Source organism: Anomaloglossus baeobatrachus, chromosome 10 (genome assembly GCF_048569485.1).
Source record: "Anomaloglossus baeobatrachus isolate aAnoBae1 chromosome 10, aAnoBae1.hap1, whole genome shotgun sequence".
Taxonomy (NCBI): Eukaryota; Metazoa; Chordata; class Amphibia; order Anura; family Aromobatidae; genus Anomaloglossus; species Anomaloglossus baeobatrachus.
Window position 1 is genome coordinate 167,467,859 of NC_134362.1, and position 12,882 is coordinate 167,480,740.

Below are 12,882 nucleotides of genomic sequence, written 5' to 3' on the forward strand. Positions count from 1 at the left end.
GGGGTCACGGATTCCGTGACGCACATCCGGCATCGTTAGAGATGTTGTACCGTGTGACACCTCCAAACAACTGTGAATGAGCAAAAATACTCACCTTATCGTTGCTCGTTGACACGTCGTTCATTTCCATAATGTCGTTCCTCCTTCTGTGCTCCGGTTGTTCGTTTCCGAGGCAGCACACATCGCTCCGTGTGACACCCCGGGAATGACAAACACCGCTTACCTGCGTCCCGCGACTCCCGCCGGCAATGCGGAAGGGAGGAGGTGGGCGGGATGTTACGTCCCGCTCATCTCTGCCCCTATTGGCCGGCCGCTGTGTGACGTCGCTGTGACGCCGAACGTCCCTCCCCCTTCAGGAAGAGGATGTTTGCCTCCCACAACGACATAGTTAGGGAGGCAAGTGCGTGTGACGGGGGTTTAACGACATTGTGCAACACGGGCAACGAATTGCCCGTGAAGCACAAACGACAGGGGCAGGTGCGATCAGTCGATTAATCATTGCATGTAACGCCGCCCTTAGGATTTAATGCCAGATTAAAATCCCAATTTGCAGACACTGTGTTTCGGGGTGATTGCCCCTCATCAGTGCAAAGTATGGGTATCTGATTTGGTGTTTCAGGTTATCACACATTGTGGCACAAATGTATGCGTTTCTTTACACTTACATCTTTCCTATTAACTGAATTGGAGAAAAACAAAAAAAACAAACACACACACGATAACTCATAAATCTGCACTTTATATTTACACGGAGCAGACGACCTCTATAACCAGCCACACCGTGCTGCGGATTTTATTGCCGTGAGGCTCGGAGCCATCGGTGAGGTCACTCATCAAAGCCGTCAAACACACAAAAGGTCAATAAATCCTCATAAAAGGGACAATTAAAAGTGAAGTGATCAGTCGCACCCCACAGAGTATATAACTCGTCATTCATAGTACACAAAAGCAAAGTCCCAGAATCCGCTGCGGTGGGGGTGATTGGCGTCACGCTGTACACTCCGGTGGTTGATGTGCTTCACGAACCTCATGGTTTCTCTGTCTCTGTATACCAGGGCCAGGCAGTTGTTCTCTGGGTAAACTGTGAGGAGCTGGGAAAAGACAAGGGCCTTATAAGAAGAGGTGGAAGCCAATACAGAGATACAGAAAGGGAAGGATTGGGGGATAATTTACAAATGGCCGAGACTCCCGAGTGATCCAGAGTATGGGGCTTTATAGCAGAGGTGCACTTGCTGGACGTTTACTCTACTGCTTGTCTATGGGGCTGTGCTATACAAATAGGAATTTCTCCAGCAGGCCCATACACAGGCTGAGATGAAGCATGTGCACCGATGGTTTCCCACAGATAGGACTCTCAATTTTGGGAAAGGAAATATGGCACAGCAGAACTGCAATACTTTATGGAAAGGATCGCTGACTTGACTGCAGATGTTCTGCCCTCAAAGTGGGATAATTTTTGCTGCTGATATCTTAACAGGTTCCCTTTATCAGTTTTTTGCCCTATAAGCTGCGGCCATCACCACTGGTCTCTTATATACAGGATTCTAACATGCTGTATATAAGAGCCCAGGCCGCTGGGTATAACAAACACTTTATAATACTCACCTAGAAGGTGGTGCACAACAGTCGGATGGGTGTCTCCGTTCTCCGGGACCGGCGCTTCCCCTTTCGGCCATCTTTGTCTTCCTCATTCTGAAGCCGCGCCAACGTCATACACATGCGCCGGAATTGAGGTCCCGCGCAGGCGCACTACAATACTTTGATCTGCCCTGCTCAGGGAAGATCAAAGTGCGACTGCACAGGACCTCAGTGCTGGCGTGTGTGTATGACAGACGCATCGTGCACCGCTTCAGAATAAGCAAGACCAAGATGGCCGAAAGAGGAGGCGCCGGTGCCGGAGAACAGAGACACCCATCTGAAGGTTGTGCACCGGAGCAACCAACTAGGTGAGTATTATAAAGTGTTTTTTATGTTCTACACAGTGGCCTGGGCTCTTATATACAGCATGTTAGAATACTGTATATAAGAGCCCATTGGTGGTGGCCGCAGCTTATAGGGCAAAAAAATGTTAACAGGTTCCCTTTAAACTTAAAAGGGGCACAACTATCAAAGAGAACTAATTAGGGTTCATTTATAAAAAGTAAACCAGAGCATCACCAAGCTGTCTTGGTTACATAATTTGGGGAACATGGCCCCCCCCAATTCCTGAACTTATCCCAGTCTTAAACCCCTAAATCTCACATTTACCTCCTCATCTTCCTCCTTGGCGATGTAAGAAGTGAATCCTCCGTACTCAGATTCCCACTCTGAACCAGAGAATGGAGAAGTGTCAGAATATACAACAGGTGGGCAAACCATTCTCAACAACGTTATGTAATAGATGGTCCTCATAAGGAACAACTAAAAGTGGTCATACAGCTACGAGAAGATATAACACTGACCTTCACATCCACAAAACAACAAAAGGTCCAGAGCAAACGCCTGCCGCTCGGGATCATGGTCGTGTACCATGGTGTAGTGCCCGTGCTCCCAGCGCCTCACTTCTCCAGTGCATATCGGGATCTTGCCACCTGTATAAGAGCAACATAGAAATTTGAAAACTAAATTTATATATATTTTTTTTTTCTTATTTACAAAAGGTGAAATTATTCAGCTAATATAATTGGTTACGTTTCCATCAAGCATTTTGATTGCCTAGGCCTGCATGCACATAGACATCCAGCCAAAGGTGGAGTAAGCCGCTGCCGTATTCCTCCAGAGGCGGCTTATCCCCTGGACATAAGCATTGATCATGCTCTGTAATTCAACATGTCCGGTCATTTTCTCCCCCAAAAAAATGAGTCAAGGGCCCCCCGTACACATTAGGTTGATAAGTCCCACCAAAATGCGCAGGTTAAGCATCTGGGGAAGTTAAAGGTCTAACAAATTTTGAAGTTATTCCCCCTAACCATAGGATAAGGGATACCGTCAGGATTGCAGAGTATCCGACTGATCCAAAGAACGGGGTCTGAAGAGCCCAGTGTTCAATGGAGGGAAGGTCTCGCATACGCACTGCTGCTCCATTCATTCTTAAATCAAAGCACCGACAGAGAGCGCCGACGATCGGCACAGAGAGCGCCGACGATCGGCACAGAGAGCGCCGACGATCGGCACAGAGAGCGCCGACGATCGGCACAGAGAGCGCCGACGATCGGCACAGAGAGCGCCGACGATCGGCACAGAGAGCGCCGACGATCGGCGGTCTCATAGACAATGATTTGCTGGTGCACATGATTGACCACCGCTCCCATTCACATTGGTCTATTCAAATCCCCATTTTCAGAGCTAAGGGGGTCCCAGGAAGTGATCACTTCCAAACTTGGCATAACTCCTTAAAGTCAAAGTGCTGGTTAATTACAAAATGACTAATCCATAGTCACGAGGTTTGCAAACCAGAAAGCTGCCTCCACCTATGACCCCAAACTAAGATGGGAAGCTCATGTACCCTCTGACTGAGCTGCAGGGTCCGCCTGCTCTGCTCCATCTTCTCGAGTTGAGGACTTTGCATGGTCTACAGAGGAACCTTCCCCTTCATCAGAGTCTTCATTATCCGGAGCCAAGAAATGCAGCTTCAGTCCAGTGAGGTTGGAGAGAAACAGAAAGAAAGCCTCAGACCGCAGAAGGTCCATACAGGCGGACACCGCATCGGGCAATTCTCCTTTCGCCTTCTTATAACATCTAGGAGGATAGAAATTAATGTAAAATAGAGTTCGAAAAAAGGGACAAAACCAGAATCCAATAATGCAGTCACCTTCTGTTGGGTGGACCGAGCAGCTCCCAATCTATGTGGTGGGTCTCCAAAGCCGCACACACCGCACTGAACTTCTCCTCCTGAAAACCCAACAAGAACAGGTTTTATTTTTGCCTTCTAATAGGCATGCAAATCTATCATCCCTCAAATCCTACTTTCCTGGGGCCTGAATGTGGCGCTCCCCGGGGTTCTCCTCGCCTGCCCCATGACCGGCAACTCCTGCTCTGATCATCATCATACAATGGGAAACACTCCCTCTGCTGGACGCAGCAGTGTATAGCCGGTGCTGTGGTTGTCTTTACATGAAATATACATTAGGGTGGAGTATTTTTGGTTTCAGAAAACCTCATTTTTCCTGGTAAAACAAAATGTGCTTTACTCACCCTCCCGGGTCCAGTGAAATGCTCCATGGATAAAATATACAAATTCGCCGTCTCCCAGGAGAAAAGAAAACTCTTGCTAGTTCAAATTTTAGGACGGCATTAGGGGTGCATGTTAGGGGGGGGGCACCAGAATTAGGCAACACTCAACCTGAATCTTCCAGGAAATGTCAATGTTCTACAGTTATTAGAGTACAAGGTTTCAGGGTGTTTGTCATTTATCTGGTATATGGACAACTTGTCGTCCTCTAAAAAGATTGAAGGATTTTCTCTTTATCTATCAGAGAGGAATACACATCCGAGCTGCAGTGGCGTAGCTACTGCTTAAGCCGCCCGGGTCGGTAGTCAAATTTGCCGCCCCCCTCCGTTGGCCATCGATAATCCAGGATATATAACTTGGGTATCTTGGGTATTGGGTGACGGATGGAGGGGAGAGCGGTGGCGTATGAAGGTGGGCAGCGGCTGATGGGAAGAGCGGTGGCGTATTAAGGGGGGGCAGCGGCTGATGGGGAGAGCGGTGGCGTATGAAGAGGGAGCAGCGGCTGATGGGGAGAGCGGTGGCGTATGAAGAGGGGGCAGCGGCTGATGGGGAGAGCGGTGGCGTATGAAGAGGGGGCAGCGGCTGATGGGGAGAGCGGTGGCATATGAGGGGGGGCAGCGGCTGATGGGGAGAGCGGTGGCGTATGAAGGGGGGGGCAACGGCTGATGGGGAGAGCAGTGGCGTATGAGGGGGGGCAGCGGCTGATGGGGAGAGCGGTGGCGTATGAAGGGGGGGCAGCGGTTCATGGGGACAGCGGTGGCGTATTAGGGGGGGGCAGCGGCTGATGGGGAGAGCGGTGTCGTATGAAGGGGTGCAGCGGCTGATGGGGAGAGCGGATGAAGTGAAGCTGAGGGGAGTGGCCACCTACAGGTCACCGGTCCCAGATCCAAGGTGATCGGAGAGATCGGTCACAAGGCTGATCTACCAATCACAATCAGAGCTGGGGGCGGGTGAAGCAGATGTCACCCAGCTCCAGCCAGTGTTCGGTGCTATAGCTGCACTGTTCATGGCTGGATTTCAATGTTTCAGCCATTTTCAATGGCTGAAATATCACAGTGGCTGTGATTGGCTGATGACCGCCGCTCAGCCAATCACCGCCTCCGTAGGTCTGGGCGGGGGAGGGGGGAGGACACCTCCCCTCCTGAGGTCAGGGAGAGGTCCCCTCCTCCCCAAATCTAAGGTGTTTGCACATTAATCGCAGCCACCGAGGCCCCGGGGGTGCGATTTCGCCATACGTCATAGGTCGCTAAGTACCAGGTCACCATGACGTACCCAGTATGTCATGGGTCGTTAAGAGGTTACTCAACAATTATTATTTCTTCTATGTTTTTCTATTTTTTACCCCCAAAATGCCGCCCCCCCCCCCTGATATGTGCCGCCTGGGGCAGACCGCCCCCTCCGCCCCCCCTTTACTACGCCACTGCCGAGCCGCCATCCTCCGGTGATGGAGTAGGGAGCATTCATAGACAGTGTGTAGTGATGAAGAAGCAATAGGTCCAATGGACGACCGGTGACTTTGTGGGACGCCTCCTAAATTTTCTTCCAAAAAGCAGAAGAGAATTTTGCATTCCCGGGTATGACGGAAGGTCCCCAGTGACATGGGGCCCCTAAAGTGAAACATATTAGGACACTGGACCATTTCCCATTCAGCCACACATACGCAGCGGGCACACAAACCTTCAGAAAATCTTTCAAAGAAATTTCCGAGGAGTCTTCAAATTCCTCTTGAATCTGTGATTGATACTCAAATGACAAGTACGCAGGATTGATCCACTCATACAGGACTTCATGCTATTGGGGGGGGGCGGGGAAAGAGGGGAGGGGGAGAAGAAAGAAAAAAATAAATAGTTATTAAATAATGTAAGAGTTTCCTAAGTGGAGTGCAGAGCTATGTTCCTTCCTTACATCACGTGGCATGTGAGGGTTTCGGATAGGTGCAGGGTCTGGACACCGTGGAGGGCGCTCCAAAGAGGGTCCATGAAACCAGCCACTGACTGACAGGCGGCATTTATCCTCGGATAACACTTCAGACACCTGGGAGAACAAAAAAATAAAATATATATAATTTTATATTTCAATTAGGAAAGAACACTTGATTTTTCTAGGAAGTCAAACAATTCCTGCAGTAGATTAGTAGCACCATCTCCTTGTTGGTCTGTATATCAATAGGATGGAGGTCTTTGAATATGTGCAGGTTGAAGCTCTGCTGCAGTGACCTGAATACGGCATATCTGCAGGTCACAACAGCAGGTGGAAGCTCAGCTGCTGTGACCTAAATACGCCATATCTGCAAGTCACAGCATCAGAGGAAAGAAAGCTCAGCTGCTGTGACCTAAATATGGCATATCTGTAGGTCACGGCAGTAGGGAAAAGTTCAGCTGCCGTGACCTAAATATGACATATCTGCAGGTCATAGCAGAAGAGGAAAGCTCAGCTGCCAAGACCTAAATATGACATATCTGCAGGTCACATCAGCAGGGGAAAGCTCAGCTGCTGTGACCTAAATACGTCATATCTGCAAGTCACAGCATCAGAGGAAAGAAAGCTCAGCTGCTGTGACCTAAATATGGCATATTTGTAGGTCACAGCAGTAGGGAAAAGCTCAGCTGCCGTGACCTAAATATGACATATCTGCAGGTCACAGCAGCAGGGGAAAGCTCAGCTGCTGTGACCTGAATACGGCAAATCTGCAGGTCACAGCAGCAGGGGAAAGCTCAGCTGCTGTGACCTAAATACGTCATACTGTATCTGCAAGTCACAGTATCAGATGAAAGAAAGCTCAGCTGCTGTGACCTAAATATGACATATCTGCAGGTCATAGCAGCAGGGGTAAGCTCAGCTGCCGTGACCTAAATATGACATATCTGCAGGTCACAGCAGCAGGGGTAAGCTCAGCTGCCGTGACCTAAATATGACATATCTGCAGGTCACAGCAGCAGGGGTAAGCTCAGCTGCCGTGACCTAAATATGACATATCTGCAGGTCATAGCAGAAGAGGAAAGCTCAGCTGCCGTGACCTAAATATGACATATCTGCAGGTCACAGCAGCAGGGGAAAGATCAGCTGCCGTGACCTGAATATGGCAAATCTGCAGGTCACAGCAGCAGGGGAAAGATCAGCTGCTGTGACCTGAATACGGCACATCTGCAAGTCACAGAAGCGCAGCTTCATTCTACATCAGGTTTCTGTGGAACACGTGCCATATCATTGTACAGTAAAACAAAAGTGTCAAACTTCAAAATTAATAAATCCCAAAAAAGTCAGTTACTCACTTGAATAGGAACTTCTATTTCTTACCTGATGGAAAGAGATCGGAGAGACCTCAAAGAAAACCAACGTATTCCAACATGGAACAAGAGACTTCACTATAGATCCGGGTTGTGTTCTGTCTGGGAAAGAATGTGACAGCGGCAGAGGATAGATCAGTCAGCCATAACGTACCCGGCAGAACTACCTCTACAATAACAGCACTCGCCAAAACTCTCTAATATAGAAGGTGAAATTCCTGTACAGAACCCACTAAGGTGAGCAGGAGTAGCTGGGTGACTGCGGCATGGAGTGGGGTCTGTCGGGGGCACATTTACAAGGGTCTTCTTGGGGCATTTCCTCCTAATGGTCTTGGAAGGTGGAGGTCTTTGTTACCGTCCTGTAACTTGACTCCATATTCTCAGGAACCAAACCTGAGATTTCTTCATCTATCATATGTATCCCCAAGAAGGCCTCTGATCTGAGGATACAGGGAGGATGGTCTTCAGCAGTCTATAACCTGTATGCCCATATTGATAGTTAGGATGGGTCAGATGCGGGGACAGTGAAGAGCGATCTCCATCCCTTCATTTTCACTGATCATTTTCTTGATCGAGCAGCACAATCTGACTGGGAAGGGGATACGTACCGTCAGTGCTGTACAGGTCCAGAGCCCCCCCGTCCGCCTCACACCACTCAGGAACCAGGTACAAGATAAAGGCAAATCTCCTCCCTTCCAGTTCATCATCATGGCACAGCAGCGTATCTGAAAAAAAAAATAAAAACGGACGGGAAGTGAGAGGAAGGGGAGAATAAATATAGGGAGAGGAGAAGGAAAAACAAGGGACCGAAGGGAGAGGAGAAGGAAAAACAAGCGACCGAAGAGAGAGGAGGAATAAAAACAAGCGACCGAAGAGAGAGGAGGAATAAAAACAAGGGACCGAAGGGAGAGGAGAAGAAAAACAAGCGACCGAAGAGAGAGGAGGAATAAAAACAAGGGACCGAAGAGAGAGGAGGAATAAAAACAAGCGACCGAAGAGAGAGGAGGAATAAAAACAAGCGACCGAAGAGAGAGGAGAAGAAAAACAAGCGACCGAAGAGAGAGGAGAAGAAAAAACAAGCAACCGAAGAGAGAGGAGAAGAAAAACAAGGGACGGAAGGGAGAGGAGAAGAAAAACAAGGGACCGAAGGGAGAGGAGAAGAAAAACAAGGGACCGAAGGGAGAGGAGAAGAAAAACAAGGGACCGAAGGGAGAGGAGAAGAAAAACAAGGGACCGAAGGGAGAGGAGAAGAAAAACAAGGGACCGAAGGGAGAGGAGAAGAAAAACAAGGGACCGAAGGGAGAGGAGAAGAAAAACAAGGGACCGAAGGGAGAGGAGGAATAAAAACAAGGGACAGAAGGGAGAGGAGAAGAAACACAAGGGACGGAAGGGAGAGGAGAAGAAAAACAAAAAGGACCAAAGGGAGAGAATAAAAAAAAAAAAAAACAAACAAACAAGGGAGAATTAAAAAAAACAAGGGACAGAAGGGAAGGGTTGAGGAGAATAAAGGACCAGAAGGGAGAATAAAGGATGGGATACTGTATATAAAGGGGATTGGTGACTGCCAGATGTGCCAAGTGTCATCTGTTACTATATTTCTCACAAAATATAAAAAAGTGTCATCTTCTCACGTGGGCTGGTGCCTCTCACGGCCAGACGTTGTGCCCTGCACATACCCGTGTAGTTGTACTGCGCACACGATAGGTCTACAGTCGTCTCCAGCTTCACACCCGTCACCTCCGATAGCCATAGCCGAAAATCTACAAACAGGACGTCCCTGAAACACGATTATAACCAAACAAGTTACATCAGATGGGGGATGTGTGCCAAAAGCAAGGAGGACGGAGATATGTAACACAAAGGGGTCTCCTGACTATAGGCGTCGCCATGCAGAAACTAATGCTAGGAGACCAAAAGGGGCTCCTCAATTGTCATGTGGCCATCACACCACACACAGGAGCTCCCCGCGGCCACCACTGGACACCATGGATTTGGAATAAGTGCTGTAGATAGTTTATAGTCAGAGGACCACTTTAATTTAGTACAAAAAAATAAAATTTATAAAAATGCAGCCGTCAGTAACAAACAATTCCAATATATTGCACTGAAACATAACATGGGTGGTCTCACCGCAGAGCGCTGATGTGCGGCTCCTTCCTGCTCTTCAGATCCTCGGACTAGAAAACAAGAGATCAATTAACGGTAAGTTAACGAGAATCTTATCAAGCCTGTACCCTATGCACTAGGGCCACTTAAGATTAATCAAGGAATAAAAGGAAGCGGGTCCAGGTCTGTTACATTGGAGCGAGACCCTCACAGAGCCCATCAGCCGTCTTAGTGGTCACTATTGCACTTTTCATTAACTCTTTAATTCACTGTTAGTATAAATGAGTCAGCGCCGGTGATTGTTTTTCTTTAGACAAATGATTCAGAGAAACACGTCACCTGCTCTATGAAGAATACACACACAATGCCGGTACCTGCTGGAATTTGTACAGATCATTGGATTTTTCATGGAAGCGCAACTCCAGTAATTCGTCCTTTAACCCTTCAAGGAATTTGGAGTTTTCAATGAAGGAATGGATAACACAATGCTGGAAGGGAGCGGAGTCCAGGAGGACAGGGCCTGCGAGGGGGAGACAAAGGCAAATAATGTGCAGTATAATGCGCCCAAGAAGAAGCACCAAGGAATGGGCAACATGGAGGACGGAAGACGAAGTGACCGACTAAGGAAATGGTGCAGCAAATGACTCACAACTGGCGGCGCCACTGGGAGCCCCCAAGCTCGCGACTGGTGGCACCTCCCCCCCCCCAAGCTCGCAACCGGTGGCATCCCCCCCTCCCCAGCTCGAGACTGGAGGTATCCCCCCAAACTTCTGACCAGCAGCATCCCCCCCCCAAGCTCGCGACCGGCAGCGTCCCCCCCAAGCTCGCGACCGGCAGCGTCCCCCCCAAGCTCGCGACCGGCAGCGTCCCCCCCCAAGCTCGCGACCGGCAGCGTCCCCCCCCAAGCTCGCGACCGGCAGCGTCCACCCCAAGCTCGCGACCGGCAGCGTCCCTCCCCCCCCCTCCAAGCTCGCGACCAGCAGCGTCCCTCCCCCCCCCCCCTCCAAGCTCGCGACCAGCAGCGTACCTTCCTTCCTCCCCCCCCCCAAGCTCGCGACCAGCAGCGTCCCTTCCCCCCCCCCTCCAAGCTCGCGACCAGCAGCGTCCCTCCCCCCCCCCTCCAAGCTCGCGACCAGCAGCGTCCCTCCCCCCCCCCTCCAAGCTCGCGACCAGCAGCGTACCTTCCTTCCTCCCCCCCCCCAAGCTCGCGACCAGCAGCGTCCCTTCCCCCCCCCCCCCCCAAGCTCGCGACCAGCAGCGTCCCTCCCCCCCAAGCTCGCGACCAGCAGCGTCCCTCCCCCCCCCCCCCAGCTCGCGACCAGCAGCGTCCCTTAAACCCCCCCCCAAGCTCGCGACCAGCAGCGTCCCTCCCCCCTCCCCCAAGCTCACGACCAGCAGCGTCCCCCTCCCCCAAGCTCGCGACCAGCAGCGCCCCCTCCCAAGCTCGCGACCAGCAGCGTCCCTTCCCCCCCCCCCCCCAAGCTCGCGACCAGCAGCGTCCCTCCCCCCCCCCAAGCTCGCGACCAGCAGCGTCCCTTAAACCCCCCCCCCCCCCCAAGCTCGCGACCAGCAGCGTCCCTCCCCCCTCCCCCCCCCAAGCTCACGACCAGCAGCGTCCCCCTCCCCCAAGCTCACGACCAGCAGTGTCCCCCCTCCCCAAGCTCGTGACCAGCAGCGTCCCTTCCCCCCCCCCCCAAGCTCACGACCAGCAGCGCCCCTTCCCCCCCCCCCCCCAAGCTCGCGACCAGCAGCGCCCCCCCCCCCCCACCTCCCAAGCTCGAGACTGGAAGTAACCCTCCAAACTTGTGACCGGCAGCATTCCAACCCCAGGCTCACGACCGGCAGTCACCCCCTCCCAAGCGAGTGACCGGCAGCGTCACACACCCCCCAAGCTCGAGATTGGAGGTGTCCCCCCAAACTTGCAACTGGTGGCATCCCCTCAAAGCTCACAATCGGAGGCATAACCTGCTCGCGACTGGCAGTGCCCCCAGTTCACGACTGCAGGCGCCAATGGGACCGGTTACACCTTCTAGTCTGGCTAGAAATGGTCTCCATGGAAGAATTGTAGCCAAAAAGCCGCATCTTATTTTGCAGCACTTTTTTCCCCATAAATGATAACGCGCAGTGTGAACATGAAGCTGTCAGTTTCCCGCAGCCCCGCACGTGCCTCACTCACCCAGGCTGGCGGCCTCCCTCTTCCCCCAGGCTCTCCGGGCCTCCTCCCGTGCAGCCTGTCCCCCCAGAGCAGCGCACAGCTCGGCCCTCGCCTCCAGCCTGCCCTTCTTGCTCCCGCCGGGCTTCTCCCCTGGCTGCCGCCGCTTTCCGCTCATTTCTACAGCAAAAAGAACTGTAACTTTAAATCTGTCTCTAGAGAAGAACTACAATTCCCATGATTCCCTCAAAAAGCGTCGCAGCGCTATGACGACGCTTCCGGCATTAACCGGAAGTTGTCTTCCTGATCTCGGCGCTCCCGTTGTACCGCTGCTCATAAGCGCTCGGATATCGGGGCACAGCGGCGGCAGGATGTCGGTCATTCCTCCCAATCGTTCCCAGACCGGGTGGCCCAGAGGGGTGAATCAATTTGGAAACAAGTATCTGCCGCAGACCAAGCCACTCACCCTGGAGAGGGCCATAAACCTGTGAGCTATGGCGACTGACGCCTATTGTGTCGTGTGTGTGTATATATATGTAGATGCAGCAGAGCTGTTTGTGTTTTCTTCTGTCGCCTGTGAATTGCTGCACCCTGTTTATCTATTTTTTACCAGGCATAGGGGTGCTGCTCTTTAGCACCTGATGTATACTGGCATGCAAAAGTTTGGGCACGCCTGGTCAAAATTGCTTTTATTATGAACAATTACAAAAAGGAAAATGGGCCAATGCAAAAGTTTTGGCACCCTGCATGGTTAGTGCCCAGTAGCACCTCCTTTGGCAAGTATCATAGCTTGAAAACACTTTTTTGTCGCAGCAAAGAGTCTTTCAATTCTTGTCTGAGGGATTTTCATCCATTCTTCCTTGGAGATTCTTCCGGCTCTGCGAGGTTCCCGGCCTCGTCTTCCGGCTCTGCGAGGTTCCCGGCCTCGTCTTCCGGCTCTGCGAGGTTCCCGGCCTCGTCTTCCGGCTCTGCGAGGTTCCCGGCCTTGTCTTCCGGCTCTGCGAGGTTCCCGGGCTCGTCTTCCGGCTCTGCGAGGTTCCCGGGCTCGTCTTCCGGCTCTGCGAGGTTCCCGGGCTCGTCTTCCGGCTCTGCGAGGTTCCCGGGCTCGTCTTCCGGCTCTGCGAGGT

At 51.6% G+C, this 12,882-nt stretch overlaps 2 protein-coding genes across 3 annotated transcripts in view; one reads left to right on the forward strand and one right to left on the reverse strand.

The window, feature by feature from the left end:
• Window positions 1-727: 727 nt before the first annotated feature.
• OGFOD1 (2-oxoglutarate and iron dependent oxygenase domain containing 1) lies at window positions 728-11,995 on the reverse strand. Of its 2 annotated transcripts, none has more exons than XM_075326846.1 (13): window positions 11,780-11,995; window positions 9,978-10,123; window positions 9,628-9,674; window positions 9,174-9,274; window positions 8,106-8,222; window positions 7,508-7,599; window positions 6,116-6,244; window positions 5,888-6,001; window positions 3,791-3,870; window positions 3,485-3,717; window positions 2,442-2,570; window positions 2,248-2,306; window positions 728-1,091 (listed from the first exon to the last, which is right to left on the reverse strand). In XM_075326846.1, exons 1-13 carry the CDS (start codon window positions 11,931-11,933, stop codon window positions 930-932), a joined length of 1,563 nt encoding a protein of 520 aa, XP_075182961.1. In that variant the 5' UTR covers window positions 11,934-11,995; the 3' UTR covers window positions 728-929. The 2 variants fall into 2 exon arrangements, with proteins under 2 accessions (XP_075182961.1, XP_075182960.1); XM_075326845.1 differs by having other exon boundaries at window positions 9,129-9,274.
• A 53-nt stretch (window positions 11,996-12,048) lies between these two features.
• NUDT21 (nudix hydrolase 21) overlaps window positions 12,049-12,882 on the forward strand; it is a 42,421-nt gene continuing 41,587 nt past the window's right edge. The window contains exon 1 of the mRNA XM_075326847.1: window positions 12,049-12,242. Within this exon, the coding sequence (XP_075182962.1) occupies window positions 12,127-12,242 (116 nt within the window). The 5' untranslated portion in view covers window positions 12,049-12,126. The remainder of the gene's footprint in view (window positions 12,243-12,882) is intronic.

Coding starts and splice junctions, on each gene's coding strand:
- OGFOD1 (XM_075326845.1), bottom strand. CDS start 11,933: ATGAGCGGAAAGCGGCGGCAGCCAGGGGAGAAGCCCGGCGGGAGCAAG. Junction 9,675..9,977: donor ATCTGTACAAATTCCAGCAG/GTACCGGCATTG, acceptor CTTGTTTTCTAG/TCCGAGGATCTGAAGAGCAG. Junction 9,275..9,627: donor CCGCACATCAGCGCTCTGCG/GTGAGACCACCC, acceptor ATCGTGTTTCAG/GGACGTCCTGTTTGTAGATT.